At 38.7% G+C, this 22134-nt stretch overlaps 1 protein-coding gene across 1 annotated transcript in view; it reads left to right on the top strand.

Annotated features, from left to right (window-relative positions):
* Positions 1–22134, top strand: part of LOC119814384 (leucine zipper protein 2-like) — a 165950-nt gene that overhangs the window by 101675 nt on the left and 42141 nt on the right. The window contains exon 7 of the mRNA XM_042055415.1: positions 4949–5011. Coding sequence (XP_041911349.1) covers positions 4949–5011 — 63 coding nt within the window. The remainder of the gene's footprint in view (positions 1–4948; positions 5012–22134) is intronic.

Genomic DNA, 22134 nt, shown 5'->3' with positions numbered 1-22134 from the left:
GAGAGTAGTAAAGTAATGGTTAAGTTTACAAGTAAGTGTAATTTAAAGACAAGAGTGTCTGTGTCTCAGGGGTACTTAGAAAGCATACATGAAGAAAATTTACCCACTGAAAATCCCATGAATTATAAGGAATAGACAAGGAAGCATTTCCATTCCAGAAAGACCTGGTGTCTATGAAGAAAATGGGAAGGAATGAAGCTTAAGAGAAGAAAGATGACTTTACAGTTTGAAAGTTGATCCCCCACAAAGATGTCCAGAAGAGAGATTGAGAGCTGCTCAAACAGGTTCATCATTGTCTCACTGTGAAATTACCTCATTTCCCTTATTTTACAAATACTTTTCCCATCACCTTTCTATAGATAAAATAGGGGAGTTAGAAAAAAACACAATCTCCCTTCCTCTCCTGCTTGTAAGAACAAGGTCACATGCTTAGACAATATGAGAGCTCAAAATATATTATAAGACAAAGCAATTATCAAAAACATTATACTTCAAGATTGCATGTAATATGATCATTTGGAGAATAAGTTTCATATATATATGTATATATGAGTATGAATGAAATACACTGTAGTTTGGCATCCATATATACATATATATATACATCCATATGTGCATATATATATATATGATATACATACATACACACACAATGGGTGGAAAGCTTTAAGACATAGACAGTAAGTGTTGATTCTCTATAAAAAAGGAAAATAGAAATGGTTAGTTTGTGGATCTGATGCAAGGAAGGGATTCATTTCGTCGCATTTTGCTGTTTGGACAGAAATCAGCATGACCTTGTTCATATTATTGGGATTGTTGAAACAAGAAAGATGGGCATTGTGATTGTTTTGAATACTGTGATATAGTAAATAGAGTGGTGTTTTGAATAAGAAGTGTCTAAGCCGGGTGTGGTGCAGGAACCTGTGATACCAACACCTGGGCTATAGACAGGAAGATAAAGAGTTTCAAAATCACTCTAACCCACAACACTGATTCTTGAGGGAGACTTGAGCCATTCAAGACTCTATCTCAACAAACAACAGCAGAAAAGGAAAAATATCTGGATAAAAGTTGCACTGAACATGTTATCAGATCCTCACAAAACTCAAATACAGGGGAAAAGGGGGCACCAGAAGTATCACTGGTGTTTAAAAATTAAACAGTTCCTCCATTTATAGTTTATCCTCTTCATTCAAGAATGTTCCTAATTTCCCTCAGTTCAGTGGAAATTAAATCTCATTTGTTCATCATTGTGTTCTTCATGTTATTGCCTTAATGGGTTGAAATGCAGTGAGTTCATATAATTAATTCATTTTGCCATATCTTGTTAAATATTTATAGAATAATATCAGAGCTCAGTATTCTAGCTTAAAAGGGAAATTTTTACACTGTCAAAATAGTATTTTAGAATAATATGCACAAAATTTTATTACTTGATTCATCATTATTTCTTAAAACAAGTAACAATTTTTTGGTGCTGGAGGACTAGCTGAGAGCAGCTCATCATCTCGGCCACGGACTCTCGGCTCTATACCCTCACAGGAACGAAACACACTGTGATTTGCATAGAACCACCATGTAATGTGGCTTTTCCGAGGGAGACATGAACAAATATGTATTCACTGCACATAGGGAACTAGAAGCAGAATGAATAGAGGCAGCTGCATCTCTGAATCCTCACCACAGCTTGGGCAACAGCTCATGAAAGCTGTATCTCTCTGGCCTTGTTGCATGAGTCAAAACAACTTAGTGGGTTAGAGATTCCCCTCTACCCAGAAATCACCACTGTTTCTCTGACCTTGCTCGGCACTGCCAGGAATCTTCTAAGTTCCTGGGATTCCTGGGCATAGTGAACAATAATTAGCTTCCCCAGTCTTCAGAACTTCCCTCCTCCCAGAGGTAATGTTTCAATCCAGAGAAAAGTTATACTACAAACATTAAAAACTGCAAACCCAACACCATCTGCCTCTCTACCACTATTATTTAATAAATGGAATGTTATTTTGAACATAAATGTGTAGGAAAGAATTTCAGATTAGACATTGTCTCCTAAATAAGACCAAGGAGCTAAAATGTTCATGGCTGCCTACATCCTCGTCATCCTAGCTGTCATTGTCATTATCACAGCTTTAATTAGCTCATGCACATGCAGACACTCTATGACCTTCATGATCTTCATGACCTGCTATTTGAAATTGCATTTACAATTAGCAATCTATTAAAAATAAAATCACTGAGATTCCAAATGGTGTATCATTTTTAGAAGCTTATCCTTTTTGATAGTTTTAGCTTATCAAAATATTGCTGACAGTCTAAGACAGTTAGCATGTTATATGTTTTCAAATTAGCAAACATTCCATAATAGATATATTACTTTAGATGCATTGTTTTTGAATAATTTTCATAAAAACCTAAGAAAGGATTTTGCTTATCAGCATACTAATAATTAGTCTGGACTATGAAATACAGATGACATGAGAGTACAAAGAATTCATATCTTCATGATAACACAGGCTAAGAAATCTACTATGAATCTACCATGTTGCAGTCACTAAATGTATACACACATACACACATCACAATAAGAAATAGAAAATAAAATCTCGATTTAATTCTAATTTTATATACTAAAACCACTACCTAATGTTGCTTTAAATATTTGTTATCATATTGAAAAGTTTAGATCCTAATGCACACCTTCTATGCAAATAGATTATAAGTGGATATCAGAAATAGTTGACATTATTCCTTCACCTCTTCTGAGAAATTCCAGCACTAATTATCAGGACTGGAAATGGCACTGGATGGGTTACACAAATACTTACTATGAGCAACAATGATCTGCCAATTCTTACCCACACTTGTCAATTCTATTGAGAGAAAGGCTTGCCCTGAGAGACTCTTTGGCTTGGGTAAGAGTCCTGAAGACCAGTTGGAACAGGATTGCTCATTAGTAAAGTGAGTGGCCTAAGTGATGATAGCCATGTGAATCAGAATCACCATAGAGAAAAACTTAGTGTGAGACAAGGCTCTGAATCAGTTATCATTATTTCAGACACTTGGGAGACTTTGTAATCAAATAGTTATAGGAACCATTAATTTCAACATAAAAGCATAAGTGCCAGAGGTTGAAGGGTCATGTGCAAATATTCCTCATTAATAGCCTCTGGCAAACCCATGTTTTTACTAGTAAGTTTCAGTCTTCTGATCATGAGCATAAGACTTTTATCTGCCCCTATTAGAAAAAGAGAAGAACTTTTGGTAGACATGGGATGCTTTGGAAAAGAAAAATGAAACGAGAAATTCAAATAGTTGGCTTTGTTACCAAATTCTTTTTTAAATGAAATACTTATAATTTAATTAAGACATAATTATATCATTCCCCCCACCTCTTATTCTTCCCATGCTTCTAATCCCTGCTCCCCTCTCAAATTCAACAGGCTATGTTTTTTGATCCTTACTGTTACATATGCATATAAAAATATATCAAATACATTCTGTTGGGTCTGTTTAGTGTTGCCTGCATGTGTATGTTTCAATGGCTGACCAGCTGGTATCTGGGGGGTTCATCCCTGGGGAAAACTAATTCTCCTCTCCATCCTGGAATCTGGTCTGGCTTGGTTTTGAAAGGCTTGGTGAACGTTATCACCGTTGCTGTGAGTCCATAAGTAGAGATGTCCTGGACTGCTTCACAAATTCTCACATAATTTCAGATCATACAGCATGTTCTTCTTCACATTATTCTGATTTTGGAATATGGGCCAAAGAAGAAAACACCTACTATTCTTCATTATGTTTTATATATTTGTCCCTTGCCATGTGTATATGTACACATGTGTGTATGTATATGCCCATGTGGATGTTTCTCCCCAATGAAGTAAGAGGATCTATTATTTCACGAGTAAGAACACATGTGCTGAAGTACTCTACAGTACTGGTAACTGTGTCTTTTCTAAAATGTTCAGAAGACAACGGTCTCCTTCTCCAGCTTACAGATTAATTATAAGTATGCAGTAAAGGTGTTTTAGCACTATGTCACTGGGAGCAACTGAGTTTACTAAACATTTTTATATTTATAAGGACCTTGGTATAAGTGTGGTCTTCTGTATCACTGTTCACCATTGACTAATGGAATTTTCCTGGCTTTCCATCTGTTTGTTTGCTAGTGTCTATTGAAATACAGTGGGGTTAAATTTTCCATGCATTTACACTCACATATCTTAAAAAGCAATTTAGTAAAACAAGATAATGGCATCTATACACAAGCCTTTGTGTTGTTCGTTTCCTGGCCGTCCAGACTCCAGAAATAATCAACAGGCAGAAAGAATATTATTTGCAATACTGTTTGGGCCTATAGCTTAAGCGTATTTCTGGCTAACCCATATCTTAAATTAACCCATCTCCATTAATCTGTGTATGGACACAAGCTGTGGCTCTACTTGCAAAGTTTTGTCCTTCTGTCTCCGGCTGGGCTACATGGCTTCTCTCTGACTCTATCCTGCTTCTTCTACCAGCATTCACTTTAGTTTTTCCCTTCTTAGCCCTAATCTACCCTATCAGGCCAAGCCAGTTTCTTTATGAACTAATGGTCTTTACAGCATACAGAGGGGAATCACACATCACCTTTGGCTCTTAAAATTAGATTTTTTTATCATGCCTCATTACAGATATTTTGCACATTTGTGTGTACAGTAGAAGACAGAAAGTTATTTAAATAACACCTTGTAAACATATGATTTTGTTAAACAGACTGAAATCTTGCTTCCTGGCCAGATGTCTATGTGTCTAATGTCAAAGCTAAATTTAGTCTTCTCTGTTGATTGTCCAAATTATAGGCTTCTGCTTGACTAGGCTAAGCATTTACTCTTGTGCAGTGTGGAAAATTTAAATCTTCAAGATCGAAAATAAAAGTTAGCATAGGCACTAATGCATATCTCTGCTTTTACAGTCAGAAAAAATCCAAGCCCAACTGAAGGAGCTCCGTTATGGGAAGAAAGATTTGTTATTTAAGGTAAGCATCTTGGCCGCTTTCCTTCCTAAATGTCTGCCCAGCATCTAACATGTTCAAAATAGGACTTTGGCTAATTGAAATTTCCTGGACATTCTAATGAAGAATTACTCTTGGCTGAGTTGGGGTTCCCTCCATTTTCCTACCTCTTAATGAAAGCATATAAGTAAATCACTAGGCCCTTTTGTTGTCTAAGGAAGATTTGGTTCTAATGTATTTAAGCTCCTCTTCCTACAGTTTAGCAGGGTTGCCTTTGATATATGTTCAGAGACTTGAGGATATATTGAGGAAGTTTTTTGCACATACAGTTGACTGGTGACCTTCCAATCTTCACAGAAGTTTACTGACATTCAGTCATGGGTCTGTCTGATCAAAAAATAAACTTTAGAAATCTGCACCCACTGAGAATGTGAAGAGAGGAATCCTTAGGTATTTATGGTTCTGAATTCCTGGACTTCAGGAGTATTATCTTCTGTCACAGGAGGCTTTGCAGATATGACTAAATTACAGACCTTCAAAGGAAAAGGTTAGGTTTATTAGCACTGATTTAAATATTTGAATCTTTTTACCAATGAAGTAAGAAAATCAAGAGAGGAATGTTTGTGGTCATAGAAATTGCAGAATAAGGGATAAGGGGCATTTCTCCCAGCTTCCTTGACTTAAACCTGTAGGCAGAGTTTTCTATTCCATCAGCCCACTCCCAAATAACCACATGGAGATTTCTTATTAATTATAAAAGCTCAGCCAATAAATTAGAATTGCTCCTAATGAGCTCTTACAACTTATATTAACCCATTTTTATCAATGTATGTGCTGCCACCTGACTCATGTCATTTACCTGTCCTCTTGAATGCCTTGTTCCCTCTCTATCTGGCTAATGACTGCCCTTCTTCATCCCAAATAGCTCTCTCTCTGTCCAAAAGTGCCACCTAACCTCTTCCTGCCTAGCCATTGGCCATTTAGTTCTTTATTAAACCAATGTGAGCAACACATTTTCACAGTGTGCAGAAAGATTGTTCCATGGCATATGCCCATGGTGTTCATTTCAGATTTGTCATCTTGAAAACTATAGAAGGTTCTGTGTTGTATGACTAAGTTCATGAGAATTCCTAACAGCCCGTTCATTCTCACCCAGGAACAGAAAGTAAAGGCTCTTGACTTGTACTCTTTTTCAATCTACTTTTTCTTCTGGAGTACTGAGATAATTACTTAGGCTTTTATAAGTAGGTGTAATAATATTCAGTAAAATAAGATTAAATTATATGTAATATTTACTTTTCAACACATTTCCACTGTAATGATCACCATAAGTGAAAAAAAAATGGTTTACTAAATTTTAAGGTATAACTATTTTAGTAAATGTGGGAGTAAGGTGACTTCTACTGGAAACAATGAGAGATGACAGAGTAGTGTGCTGTACTTGCTCTTGGCTTTAGAATCAAAGGGAATGTTCTGATTTTGCCAACAGGTATTTGCACATAACATATGATTCTGTCATATCTTGACAAATGCTCTTCCTGCCTTTGCTTTGGTGACCTTTAATCCACAGTCTCCAAAGCCCTAAGAAAATGCCTGGAACTGTCAGACATGAAGGCCCAAATACCTGGGGAAATTGTCATTGTTCAGGAGTAATTACAGTAAAGAATGAACAATGATGTATTAATTGGATTGAATAAAGAACAAGATAGCATAACTGAGTAAAGAGAGACTCAGAAGGACTTGTCTGTGCCATCACCTCTCAGCATTTCTGGCATTCCTCCCTACTGAGGGAGACTTTGCCTGTCACCTCTGGAATGTTGTGTCTGTGACCTGCAATTAGCCATTGTAGATCAGAGTATGCCCTTATAGCTAACCTTTCCAAAGAACCACAGAAGAAGGCAGGGTTTTCCTGGCCAGTGTCAATGCTGCATTGAGGAAGACCTAGTTTCTATGATGCACTGTGGGTAAGAGAAGGCTGGACAAGTTCACATAGCTAATATCTGAGACTCATCAAGCATTGTGCAGTTGAAAGCAGTCAACACTCTAAGGTGACCAGTTTATTATTAAGTATTTTGAAAGATAAGATATTTTGTGTGTAAAAGCTAGTCTTCTTCCATTCTAAGTACCCTTGTTTGACTAGAGGGTTTTTTTTTATGGGGGCAAATGTGTCAAGTCATAGTGGGACTATGAGGACATATCACAATGCTGGGCCTATAAATATGTTATAAATTTCATTATGCTTGTGTTTTCCCCTGTTCCAAACTGTGTCCATTCTGGACATTGATGATAATTTATTACCCCTTCCCATTGGCTTCCCATCTAGATTCAAATTCTTATCCAAAATTTGATACAGTTTTCAAAATTCACTCCTAGATGGTATTCAGACATCAGGCTTTATGCCATGGTGTTTCTGCAGAGCCACCTTGTTCAGATAAGATTGAATCGTTCCTGCCTCATCATTCCAGTGGTAATTGAAGGCCATGGTAATGCATTATAAAAGTTAGAGCTGTGAAGCCTATAACATTTCTGACTGTTAGAGAAGCCAGTCAAAATAAAGACAGCAATGCTGATAGCATGCTGCCCTTTGGATCTGGGAGGTGAGTTGCACCTGGGATTGCTGCTTGCCTTTACAGACACTTGTTCGTCCCATCATGCTATGTTTATGACTTGACCTCCCAAGCAGCCTTCTCTCTGAGAGGAGCCTTTAATCTACACTACAAGAAAGTGATTCCATATTTCTATTGGTACAAATAGAGCAGTCAGTTATCATGAACCTCTTAGGGGAAATCACTTGCCATTAGGAACTGACTGGAGGTACTGTAGCTGCACAAATGAGATGCTATGGTGGGAGAGGATGTTCATAAATGATTACTCATCCTATTTTTTTCTTAGTTCACAGATGATTAAACCCATATTCCTAGTCAGATGTGTTCAGTTTAGTTTCTAAAATTGTAAACTATCACAGCACATTTTAGGTACATAGCTGAGCACTTTGAAGTTACTCTCCAGGAAGAGTTTGTTCTTCTCAATTATTGTATTTAACCACTCTCAAATAGCTGTCATTTCCAATTAAATAAGGAAAATATAGTAATATCTCTATTCCAAACTTATAACTTATTACCATAAAGTGAAAGAAAGAGTAATAAACATCCAAGGATTTGGCCCTCTATATAATTTTAAGGTGCCTTGTTTACCTATCGTTCATCCTAATGGCAATGAAAGCAGATTCAGATGACAGGAGCAAACTGCTGTCCTTTGAAGACCCTTTGACAGCAGCATTGGATGTTTATCATGAACTGGGTGTGGTGTGTCCCTTTAAACTTAGAACTCTAGATGCAGAGGTAGGCAGATCGCTATGACTTCCAAGACACCCCAGGGCTGTGTACTGGGACCCTGTCTCTGAAAACAAAGAAACAAAGCTGAATCTGCATTTGTGGACACCTTTGATTTAGCTCTTATATCATTTGTGTTCTTTGTTCACTTACAAGGGTGTTCGTTAACCTTTGCATAATGAAAGAGAAGATAGCTGCTGTGTAAGGTAAATGCATAAAGCATTGAATGATGACACTATTTTAGCACTTTACAAAAAGGGGAAACAGACCATTCATCCCTCATAGGAATGGCCAGAGAAGAATACTTAAGAAGTTCATATTGGGCATTTTTTACCAGTGATAACACAAACAGTAAAATCACTAGACCTGAATTTAACCTATTGACAAAGCATTTGGTAATTTGGTCCCTGCATGCTCACATGAAAAATAAGGCACATCTATTTATCTTAATGAATGCATAAGAGAGTATAAGAGAGTAGACTCTCCACAACAGAAGGCTCCTGTCAAAATTAGCCATTTCAGGTTCAATAAAACTCACTCTAATCCCCCTGAGAGCACCACCTCTGTAAATATTTGACAATTAAGATCTATAACATTCCAAAGCAAGGTTATTTTTTTCCTGAAAAAATTATTGGAAAAGTCTCTTCTGTTTCTGTTATACCTGCTGTCCCTACAGAGATACCAGGCTTTCTCAATGACCATTTCCCCCATGTCCTCTATCCCTGTGTCCATAGTTTCTGTTTTAGAGACTTATTTCTCTGAGGTTCCTTCAGGAGGAACAAAAAGAACACTTTTAACACTTTGGTTGGACTGAGCTCCCAAGGTCCTGATGAGGAGCAGAAGGAGAGAGAACATGAGAAAGAAAGTCAGGAACGAGAGGGGTGCGTTCACTCATGGAGACGGTGGGACAGAACTAATGGGAGATCACCAACTCCAGTTGGAATGGGACTGATGGATCATGCGACCAAACCCGTCTCTCTGAATGTGGCCAACAGTGGGGGCTGACTGAGAAGCAAAGGACAATGGCACTGGGCTCTGATTCTTCTTCATGGACGGGCTCTGTGGGAGCCTTCTCAGCTTGGTCGATCACCTTCCTGGACCTGGGGGGAGTTGGGAGGACCTTGGTCTTAACATAGAGTAGGGAACCCTGTTGGCTCCTTGGCCTGGAGAGGGAAGGAGGGGAGGTTCGGGTGGAGGGGAGGGGATGGAAGGGGGAAGAGAAGGGGAGGAGATGGAAATTTTTAAATATAAAAAAATAAACCATGAAAAAAAAGAAAAATAAATAAAAAACAAAAAACAAAAAACTAGTTTTAGCCAAGAGTAGAGCTAATTCCCCAGTGAAATATCCTGAAGGTACAGTACTCTGCAGGATGTTAGCAGACGACAGAGATGACTTCAGTGTCTGAACTATGACACTCAGTTGGAAGTTAGAAATCGCAGCCACCAATACATATTTCTGATGGAGGATTCTCATTGTCTAGTAAACAAACTGCCTTGGCTTTTTGATAGGGCAAAATTTAGATAGGTGGAGTAGACAGAACAGGAAGAAGGAAGTGAGGTAGATGGCTCAGACAGATGCCATGCCTCTCCTAAGTTAGCCAGACTGCCGTGCCTCTCCTCAGGGAGAGATGCGATGAAGCCAGCCACCAGGTCACATGTGGTGAATCTTTCCTGGTAAGACACCATTCGTGGTGTTACAAAGATTATTAGATATGGGTTAGTCAAAATGTGAGAAAGAGGCTGGAATTAATGGGCCAGGCAGTGTTTAAAAGAATACAACTTGTGTGTTGTTATTTCGCGTGTTAAGCTAGCCGTGCTGGAGCCAGGCAGGATGAAAAGCAGGCCTGCCCGCAGCTACAGAATGGCGCCCACGTGGATAACCGAATCCGCAGAAAGCTTGAGAAAGCTTGGGAAAGAATAGAGTAAAGCTCTATTTTTCAGGTCTGGCAAGCAAGCACTCTCATCTAAGAGAGGCTTCCTGACTCAGCTTCAGCTGCAAAACATTGCAGCTCTTTTAAGAGGTTCGGCTACGAAACACTTAAATGCTGTTGATGAAAATTAACTGCATGCTTTTCGGTTTTCAGCCATAGCAGGAAAAAAGTTGTGTCGTTTTAAAATGCCAGCTTTCTGGGCTGTTCTGCCAGGGCAAACTCTGACTTTTTCCAGCAGGCGGTCCTGACTATGGAGCTTTTGAGTGTTATTTAACACTGTTTCAGCTTGCTTGCTGGCAGGGACCTTGAACCGCCAAAGAGTTGTGGTACCTCTGCCATGAGGCTGGAAAGCTAGGGAATGGGCTGGATCTAGCCGCCAAAGTCACGGCTTTGGTCCTACTGATATTGTTTGGTAAAGTAAAGACTCATGTAGTCAGAAAGAGAGATATACAGTAAAAGAAAAATTCAAAGTCGAAGAAAATGTCTAAGTGGTTTACACTGTGTTAAAAATATATGCAGGCTAAAGGTTAAAGTTCTTAAAAGTAAAAAACAGAAAAAGAAAAAGAAAAAAAAGGAAGTAGTTTGTTGTGGTGGTACACACCTTTAATCCCAACACTTGGGAGGCAGAGGTAGATTGACCTCTGTGACTTCAAGGTGTGGCAGCACACACCTTTAATCCCAATGCCTGGGAGGCAGAGACAGACAGATCTCTGTGAGTTCTAGGTGTGGTAGCATACACCTTTAATCCCAGCACTTGGGAAGCAAAGGCAAGTGGATCTCTGAGAGTTCAAGGACAGCCTGGTCTGCAGAGTTATTCCAGGTCAAAGATATACAGAGAAGTTGTCAAAAAATAAAAAAATAAAAGTAAAAATAAATGAAATAGAGGTTAAAAATAAAGCTGTACAAAGATGGAAAATACACAAAGAATCTTGATGCTGTATACTATTATGCTCTCTTTGAATTGTTTGAATGCTGAGGAAGGAGCAACAGCTGCTGAAAGATATTTGTTTATAAATGCTGCTGAACTAATCCAGAATAGATATTTTGAAAATACCTTGACTTTAAAATTTGGATCTAAGGATATGATGCTTTGGAAAAGAGATTCTTCTTTTATTTTTACAGAAAATGAGACCCATTGGATTGATTCTATCCCAATATGGTATGATAGACCACGCCCTCCTGAAAGGTTGCTGTGAACACCTTCAGAAAATTACTTCACCCAACTGATGACTGAGATGAACCTGGCACACAGGTTACACCATGAAAGATATGATTAACAGTGCCCCCATTCAGCAGGAAGCAGTTTGAAGAGAAATAACTACGTCCATATTCCCAAATATTGTTTATAAATCTTCTTTTACATTTAAAGGGGGATGTGATATAGATATGAATAATTGCATTGATATGGATTTTGCTTTAGTGATTTAAATTTAAGGTCAATTTTGTTATATGTATATGTATTTCTGATACTGATTAAGGTACTGTGATTGTGTAGTTCATTTTAAAAATGCAATACGTAATTAGGAAATATAGGTTGTTAATGGATAATCATCGATAATAGTAAAGCTTGTAGTCATGTTAGATTTTCTAGATATATAGATATATATTTCAGTTAGATAGACATTCCTAATATCTTTCAAAGACTACAGAATATTCCACTTAAATGTTTTAATAACTTAGGGCTTTTTATGACAATGAGACACGTCTGCTCCTGGCAGCACCAATCTACTTCAAGAAGATGATGGGCATCGAAGAGGATCCTTATGGAGTTTGATAGCAATTTGGGCAAGAAACTGCTCTTGCCTGGACTGTTGGCATAAACTGGACACAAAGAACCCACAGAGAGAGGACTATTGAACTTGCCTAAATGTGAGATGATTCTTTGGGGTTCCTGACTCATGAAAGAGTCTGCAAGACATTCTACAGGACACAACAGATACTGACTGAATTGCCTTTGAAATTTCCTGCTTCATGGAAATGTCTGCTGGATACTTATGGGCCTGTAGGCCGAAGATGGATGCCCCAATGGTACAAAAGAACTTTGGGTGACTGTCCAGGCAGCGAGATGTCTCTGTGATTTCTAGAGTTTTGTAAGTTGCTTATTTCTTGTTTACTTAGGTAATATTATATCCTTCTGGAGTCTTTGATGGAGTTGAAGAATAGATAGATAGGTATAGTTTTCCTTAGTTATGATAAAAGATAAAGTAGATATAAATATTGTAACTGTAATTCTTGCTTGATAACTGTTTTGTTATATGTAATTTTACTATGTTAAAGTTAAAGCCTTTCTTTTTTGTTTAAACAGAAAAAAGGGGAAATGATGGAGGATTCTCATTGTCTAATAAACAAACTGCCTTGGCTTTTTGATAGGGCAAAATTTAGATAGGTGGAGTAGACAGAACAGGAAGAAGGAAGTGAGGTAGATGGCTCAGACAGATGCCATGCCTCTCCTAAGTTAGCCAGACTGCCGTGCCTCTCCTCAGGGAGAGATGCGATGAAGCCAGCCACCAGGTCACATGTGGTGAATCTTTCCCGGTAAGACACCATTCGTGGTGTTACAAAGATTATTAGATATGGGTTAGTCAAGATGTGAGAAAGAGGCTGGAATTAATGGGCCAGGCAGTGTTTAAAAGAATACAACTTGTGTGTTGTTATTTTGGGGCATAAGCTAGCCGGTGGCCGAGAGCAGGGCGGCAGGAAGCCGCCCGCAGCTCCATCACTACATATTTCCAAACTTTAATCCAATCTGTATGGTCTTAAAATTCACAAGTGGCATGTCTTCCTACACTGCCCCAGTTATTACTACTTAACTTCCAGAATATGGAGTACATGTCTTCTTCTGAATTGGAAGTTTCCACATTGTATGTATAATGTGATACACAGTAGCAGTAATGTTCTATATTCTGGGTAGGAGTTGGTGTTCAATTCCTGTTTCTTTCAACATGAGAAGAGAACACAATACAAAAATTAATCTACGATATAGTCTAGGATGGTTGAGCATGAGCCAACTGACAGAGAAGGGACATACAAGTCAGACTATGATCACCACGAGCTATAAGAATGTTACTTTATCAAAGCCACACCATCATCTAACAGATGCACACAGATGTCTGCTTGTTCTGTACATTAGTTTGATGTAGCTAAAAGCATACATAACTGAAGGATTTCTTCCCTTTAGCTATATTACATACCTAGAAAGAGAGATTTGGGAAGCTGATTGCTGAATATCTATTTTTTTAATCAGGATCAAGTAGGTAACATCCAAACATACATACTTCAGTTATATATGAAACCAAAATGACATTTAAAATTAAAATGTGGATTACAAGGCACTTGATAATCTCTTCAAGTATCCATGAGTTATCTTTCTGAAGAATTTTTATTTACCAAAAAATTATTACCTCACTTGACTTTATTCATTTAATTTAAGAAATACATTCTACCCAGTGTCTGGAGTATATAAAATTATATTCCATGCTACACTTTCCATTTCATCTTATGAAAACACACTGAAAATCACAAGAGAAGCTGTTTGTCTGCTTCACTTTTCACACACACCCATACACACAACTTAGCACACAGACACATGCAAGTCCATAGAAACTTCAGGAGAGAGCCCAGCTCATGTTACATAATAACATTATTAGGAAATAAAACAATATATATGTAATAATTTAGTTTTGTACATTGATTGTTGTATAAGTGCTGTAACATGTAAACAAGATAGAAGAGTTGTAAAAAGAAAAACAGAAATGCATGTAATTACTTTGTATGTGTGCTTGTGTGTGTACTTGTCAGTTTTTCTCATGTGGCACAAATGCCCATATGGGCACACACTAATATAGGTGTGTGTGTATGCGGATGCTCACAGTTGGCATCTTCCTCAGTCACTTAGAATATTTAGTTTTCTTTATTATTAAAGTTAAAATGCATACATTTTAATTAACATATTAATTTAATTAAAGCACCATTTCCCTTCTTCTTTCCTCTCTCCAGACCCTCCCAGTCTCTCTCCCTCCAACCTCTCCCATGTACCCTTGATCTTAAATTAGTAGCTTTCTTTTTAATAGATTTTTATTGTGACATATATGTATGCACAATTACATAAAATTCAATATGCTGTCTTTCTTTACTATTTAGATATATGGTATCAACTTTGACTACCTTGCATTGGATGGCCAATAAGAGGCTCACCCTAGGAGAGAATAATTCTCCTTTTCCCATCAGTTATTAGCTTCCTGCAATTCTTTGTTTAAGCACAGATCCTGAGAAAATGTCCCCCTAAAACATTAGCATGTCTATTCATGTTACTACTGTCCTGGCCTTGTTTTTGCAACCATTTCTAGAATAGGGTCTTTCATAGCATACTTTGTGATATTCTGGATCTCACAATGTTTCTGCTCTTCTTTGAAGATATTCTCCAAGCCATAGATACAAGGGCTCTGATACAGATGTAGCCACTGAGATTCGCCTCCCCTTGATCTGTTGATATCTGCATTGTATCTAAGTGTGGTTTTCCATAACAGTCTCTATTTGCTGTAAGCAGAAACTCTTTGAGGAAGGGTGGTTGCTATACTTATCTGTGGGTGTAAGGATAATATTTAGAATGTATTAAGGAATTATGCTGGTCTAGCAATGTGATAGTAGTAGATACTTTTCTAAGATTCATGACCTCATTAGTCTGGGGAAGCTAGCTAGGTTTCTAGTACCAGGCATTATTTTACTCCTGAACATAGTACAATGTAGGAAATTGATTTAGCATGTATCATGCCATAAACACATTCAGCAGTATTCAATAGTACTCTTGTATACTATTACTGTGTATATTACCAGTCCTTGCTATTGGCACATCCTTAGGTAGTGCAGGATTTCCCACAAAATTATCACAAGCATGCATCCATAAGTTATTCTGACATTTAGTAAGCTATGATATCACTAGATAGCAGGAAGCTTCCAAGCCATTTCAACCTCAGAACCACATTATCTTGTATATCATCTCATTTATTATTTATTATTTTTTATTGCTTTATAAATAATACCATTCAAAATTTCCACTTCCTCCCCTCCTCCCATTTCCCTCCCACTGCCCCACTCACCTTCCCCTCTACCCCTCCAGTCCTAAGAAATTGCAGGGTACCCTGCCCTGTGGGAAGTCCAAAGCCCTCCCCACTTTATCCAGGCTTAGGAAGGTATGCATCCAAATAGACTAGGATCCCAAACAGCCAGTAGAGGCAGTAGAGACAAATCCCAGTGCCATTATCATTGGCTTCTCAGTTGGCCCCAATTGTCAGCCACATTCAAAGGGTCCAGTTTGATCCCATGCTTGTTCAGCCCCAGTCCAGCTGGATTTGGTGACCTCCCATTAGATCAGGCACACTGTCTCGGTGGGCAGAACAACCCCTCGCAGTCCTGACTTCCTTGCTCATCTTCTCTCTCCTTCTGCTCTTCAACTGGACCTTGGGAGCTCAGCCCAGTGCTCCAATGTGGGTCTCTGTCTCTATCTCCATCTGTTGCCGGACAAAGGTTCTATGGTGATATTCAAGAAATTCATCAGTCTGACTATGGGACAAGGCCAGTTCAGGAACCCTCTCCTCCACTGCCCAGGGTCCTAGCTTGGGTCATCCCCGTGGACACCTGGGAACCCTTCTAGAGCCAAGCCTCTTGCCAACCCCAAAATGGCTCCCTTTATTAAGATATCTTCTTCTCTGTTCCCATATCCTTCCTTCCTCCATCTCAATCATCCCACTCCCCCAAGCTCTCCCCAACCCTCCCCTTCTCCCTTCTCTTTCCCCCTCCCCCTTCGCCCACCCTACTCCTACACCCATGCTTCCAACTTTTGCCTGGTAATCTTGTCTGCTTCCAATTTTCAGGAGTATCTATATATGTTTTTCTTTGGGTTCACCTCATTACTTCGCTTTTCTGGGATCATGAACTATAGGCTCAATGTTCCTTGTTTATGGCTAGAATCCACTAATGAGTGAGTACATACCAATATTCATATTTTGGGGTCTCACTCAGGATAGTGTGGGATATCTCATTTATTATTACATTTTTGTTTCCAATTCTTTTTTTTTTTTTTTTTTTTTGGTTTTTCGAGACAGGGTTTCTCTGTGGCTTTGGAGCCTGTCCTGGAACTAGCTCTTGTAGACCAGGCTGGTCTCGAACTCACAGAGATCCGCCTGCCTCTGCCTCCCGAGTGCTGGGATTAAAGGCGTGCGCCACCACCGCCCGGCTACATTTTTGTTTCACTAATACAGTTGATACATTTTAGTGATAATAAAGAAAACAAATATACAAAACAGATTTCCACTTTTAATTAGTTATTGGTTTTAATAAAACATAGTTAAATGTTTTTTTTTTTTTTTTTTTTTTTTTTTTTTTTTTTTTTTTTTTTTTGGTTTTTCGAGACAGGGTTTCTCTGTAGCTTTGGAGCCTATCCTGGAACTAGCTCTTGTAGACCAGGCTGGTCTCGAACTCACAGAGATCCGCCTGCCTCTGCCTCCCGAGTGCTGGGATTAAAGGCGTGCGCCACCACTGCCCGGCTAGTTAAATGTTTTGAAAGCTCCCTTTCTGCTATTTGTGGTGTGAATGATAAGAGAAAGGGATTTGGTAATCAGGTATTTTATTAATGCCTCATAATTAGCTTCATACAAGAATCAGCTTGGATTAGACCTTGTAGATATTATACCAACTCTGTATAGGTGTTTAATGTTTCCTAATATTATTGCTCCTCATGTTACTGGGGAAGACTTTGCTTAGCTGTGTGCACAGGGGCTCACCCCTATGTCTTCTTACAGATGTTTGAGAGGCCTAGAAAAATCACCAGCAGAGACTTAAACATCCTATCAAGTGTGAGTGAATCATTCAGATTAATTTTCTTTATTAGTATCTAGTTGTTTCAGAGCAAGGTGAGAGCTGGCTGAGAAGAACACAGAAGACAATTATCCTGACTAGTACTTCCCCTCCCCATTATGCTGTATTACTCCTGTGTCATGGAATAAAATCTTATGTCATTTTGAGTAGGGTTCTGTGATGAGGCTTTGTCTCTGAAGCTATTGCAAGACCTAAGTACTTTGAATATGAAGCACAAAAAGAAAATTGAGAAATCTGATTTTGATTCAGATTTCTGATTTTCAAAACTTCTGATTTTACCTGTGACTGAGCAATTTTCATCAAATTATGTAAATTCTTAGTTTTAGCTTCAAAATGAGGGAGGTTTGCACTTTTATGGGATGCCAAGAAGAGACTCAAATGCATAAAAACGATTCGCTCCTTTTCTTGTCTGTTTCATTCCATGCTTCATCTTCTCCAACTGTGCCTGTTCTCCTGGAGGAAAACACATTACATTCTGCATGCCTCTGTCCTCCCAGCTCAGTGTCTCTTTTTGCCTTCCACCATGGCCATATGAATGATAGTCTATTTTCTCTGTTGGATTGTTTAATGAAGTCAAGCTAATACTCACCTATTCCAATTTACTTAGCTGCAGCAGTGAGGGATGTTGTGGAGTTCAGAGTGGAGCAGGTGGAAAACCTGCTGTCGCTCTGGGGATGTCAGAGAGGTGGTGGTGTTATGACTGGAATCTTCCCATAACATTATTAGAAAGAACAAGTTTACCCTTGACATGGAGTAAGAAGTCATTATCCAGATAAAGGAATTGCGGAAGGTGCTTTTGGAGTAGACAGAGTAGTGCCACAGTTTATGGTCCCAGAGCATCAGAGACATCAAGAGTAACGATTTTGAAAAAACAAAACAAAAACATGTATAGGACTGAGTACTGAGTGACAATTGGCACAGGCTGGGACCTGGAGCTGAAACTGGAAGCTTGAATTGATGAAGTGCTGTGTTTTGCTTGTTTTGTTGTTGCTGCTGTTGTTTATTTAGGTTTGGTTTGGTTTGGTGGTTTTGCTGTTTGTTGTTTTTGTTTTGAACTCGGGGTAGCAGTTGTAACTTCAGTATTTCCTAAACCTTTTCTGGACTTAAGTGAAGGTTAATGTGGATAGCATTAGCCTTCTATGCACATTATTTCTCACTCCATTTATATGTACTTGATTTTAGCACAGTGCAGTAGAAAAACTGAGTGTGCTCCAACTCTCCTTAAACCCGTGCAGAGAAATCCTTGGTTCTTTGCAAGCTGGAAGCCACATTTCAGCGTTAATTGCCAGCTGCCACTGGCAAGCGCAGCACATTCCCGAATAGGCTCCTATCTGCCAGCTCTAGAGATTAGAACTACAATTGGCTGATAAAATGCATCCTTCCTGCATCTTTTCCTCTCCGCCCCACTGTTTCCATAATGGGGCAGCTGGAACAATGCATACGAGCATGACTTCTGAAACTCCGGTAAGATCTGTGAGAGGCTACCAGCGCAGCCCCCATTCATTCACTGATAACTTCAGAAAAGTTAGAACCCTTTCCCTACATGCTCCTCTTCAGTTAGCTCAGACCCATCCCATCTCCAAGCACTTATAAGGACCTCAAGGATCTGCTGCTATGAATGGCGCAATCTCTTGTTTAAAAGTCTCAAACCAGACCACTTTGCACTGCTCACTTTCCCATTGCCTGCGCTGTTCTTACACAAAGGCTGCCAGTCTCTATGTAGCTTCCAAGGCTGTCCTGGAACTATCTTCAAACTCTTCATTCCTATAACATCGAACACTGGAAACAGGGTCTCACTTTCTTGTAGTTTTCCGTTCCCCATCTTAGCTCTCCTTGGGGTTTGTTTCCTTACCGTGCAATGTCTTCACAGGCATCTTTCACTTGGCTAATTATGACAAACTTTTGAAACTGACTTTGTGGAGCTAGAGCTTTTTGTTGTTGTTTTTTAAAGAGTGCTCGTATAGCCAGATCACGCCCAATTTTCCTGCCAGGATTATAGTAGTACTCCTACTATGTCCAACTCGTGATAGCTTTAATAATGTAAAATCTGTCCATTTAATGAACAATGCAATGTTTTCACTAGCTTCCTTGGTATGGGCAGCCAAGGATGAATTAAGAGTCACTGAACTGGATGTATATTTGGGCAGCTAAGAGGAAGAATGTGGGATGATAAGGTTTATGAATATAAATGATCATGGTAAATGACTGTACTAAGTAGCACCTGGATTGATAAAGAGAAAGATGGATGGAGGAATAATAAAAGACATAAAAGCAATCATTACAAGGTATTTCCCCATATACAGAAATAAATGAAATGCATAATTAATGAATTCCTTGTCAGTTCCTTGGATTAGACCAAGTTCACCTCATACTCAGCCCTGACCAACTGGATTAAAGGGAGTGCAACCGCAGGAGAGGGAAGTACATGGCCCCTCCTGGGCACAGTCTGAGGCCTGCAATCCCCCTTCAGGGAACTGGTGGCACAAGAGACAAATGAACAGAAACTGAGTTCTTTTTGCCTTTGTAGAAGCAATTGAGATAATAAATTGAGTTACAAAGAGCCGATTTTGCTAAAGCCAAAACAAAATTACAGTGGTAATTTCCAAATAATTGTCTCAAAGGCAAAAAAATGAATACTTTCGTAAAATTATATATAGAGAAATTATGTATATCAGAATTTTGCCTTTATTTTTTCTTTCAGAATTTTCTTTATCACATTTAAGCCCAAGGACAAATCTTTCATGCAGCTAAATATTTAATACTCTCTTATTAAGAAGGAAATTTCATAAAGGATTAAGTTAATTATCTTCCTGTGTTTCTACAACTGTAAAAAAAAAACTGCTAATGAAGACTTCCACTAGAAGCTTTCTGAGGGATTGTGAGCATAGCATTTTCCTAGCACAATAGAGGTCCTGGGACTGACACTGAGGTTGAGAAAAGAATCTTTATCTTCCTTGTTTTCTGTGGCAATTTCACGAACTCCTTCAAGTGAAGTCTGGCTTGTATTCAAGTATCTTCAGTTGGCCCAGGAGGGCATCCTCTGGCACTGGCTTGGGATTCAGGGAAGCAGCATCAGCATCCTACTGTCATAAAACCCATCCAACGCTTGCTTCCTATTTTACTGCCTTTGCACAGGTGTGTGTTAGCTGGGAAGGGCTTTCAGATGAGGTGCATGGCCACCAGCTGCCACACACTAATGAGATCCTGAGTCTGTGGACTGTCAGGACTTATCAAGGCTTTCTTCCCTCCTTTCCTAAATGCTAACAATATGTGTCACATTCTGGGATGGCTGAAGTAGTCAGCCCCTCCACGCAGCCCATTTTGGCATATATGCACTATTCTACAAATCCCTTGGGTGATTTCTTCCATGTTAGAGAAGAAAAGCCAAAGCCTTGAAAAATAAGGACCTTTTCCTCATTCTTAAGGGAAGTAAAAGGGAGGGGGTAGGGGCAGGTCAAAACTTTTACACTAGGTTCCGTTGTTCTTTCCCATAGCTCTAATAATGAACATTTAATTAAGTCTAAGCCATTAAGTATGAGTAAATATTTCAACCAAGGTTGTTGTTGTCCTTTGTAGATTTCTGCTTAGGCTCCAATTATATTTTATCTTTTGTTGCAGCTTCAGTCATTAACCCAATTAGCTCAAGTAAGATATACTTAAGCTATAAGAATAAAATTTGTATTATTGGACCTCAGAAAATATTCAAACACCTCCTCAGTCCAGTACCACACTTGGGGAGTTACTTTCTGTAGGGTATAAGAAGACACCTTCTCTTTGTGTGCCACAGTGAAAGTCATAAATCCCCAAGCAGAATGTGACAGCAGTCCTTTTAACATCAGCTGCCCCACCCACCCAGGAGCTGCCCTCCTACCCCAGGGCAGAAGTTTAGGGGACAGGATCTGCTTGGTTTGCATGTGTTTAACTCGCAATTTGCATATTTACTGGCCCATAGGAAACTATTGGCTTTTGTATTTAGAATCAACCTGAAGTGGTTGGAGTGATGCTTTCCATTGTCTCAGTAGGTTTTCCCATTTCTGAGAAGCTCTGTAAACACCTTCACAGCCAAGGCATTAACGCATCTGCTGTGTGATTTTCTTAATCCTGACAGGTTCACAATTAAGCTTAATCAACACATAAAGTTTCCATACAAGTTGGTATTTACCTTTAACTGAATATAACAAATAATATTCAATAAACACATATCTATGAATCAGTCTGAATGTTTTTTATTTGAATTGGCCCAGCTTATCAATTTTCAGTGGATGTATTTATTGGTAAGTGAGTTTAAAAACAAGTTTAAGGCTGATAATATGATGCCCAAACACTAGACAAAATAGACTAATAAGAAAGATAACTCAATAATAGATTATCCATGTTATCGTTATTATTTTTATGATGTACTAAGAACCATGCATTCTGATCACTTTTAGAATACTGATTCTAATCTACAGTAAGATATTCTAAGTCACATTTTAATGTTAAAGGGATGTATTTGGACAATCATTATTGGAATATTGATTCTTCCAATCCCTTAGCATGGGATGTCTTTCCACCTTCTCGTTTTTTTTATTCAATTTCTTCATTGGGTGACTTAACATTTATGTGGTAGAGGTCTTTCATTCCATCAGTGAGGTTTACTTCCAGTTTATTTATTCAATGCCTATTGTGGACAGGAGTGATGCCTCACAGGTTGGAGATATGTCTCAGCGGTTAAGAGCACTGCCTGTTCTTTCAAAGGTCCTGAGTTCAGTTTCCAGCAACCACATTATTGCTCACAACCATCTGTAATGAGATCTGGTGCCTTCTTGAGGAAGAGACCTGGTCAGTCATCCTAATCAACTTAGACCATGAAACTCAATATGGACAAATTCAACAGAATCACCATATATAGGCTGCCCATTGCCTGAGCATAAATTTCAATTATTTTTCATTTTATTGTGACTGGGATTGTTTCCCTGATATTTTCTTCAGTCTGTCATTGTATGTAGGAAGCCTACTGATTTTTAGGGGT

This window comes from Arvicola amphibius, chromosome 1 (genome assembly GCF_903992535.2).
Source record: "Arvicola amphibius chromosome 1, mArvAmp1.2, whole genome shotgun sequence".
NCBI classification, from domain to species: domain Eukaryota; kingdom Metazoa; phylum Chordata; class Mammalia; order Rodentia; family Cricetidae; genus Arvicola; species Arvicola amphibius.
This window is presented reverse-complemented; position numbering and strand designations above follow the sequence as displayed.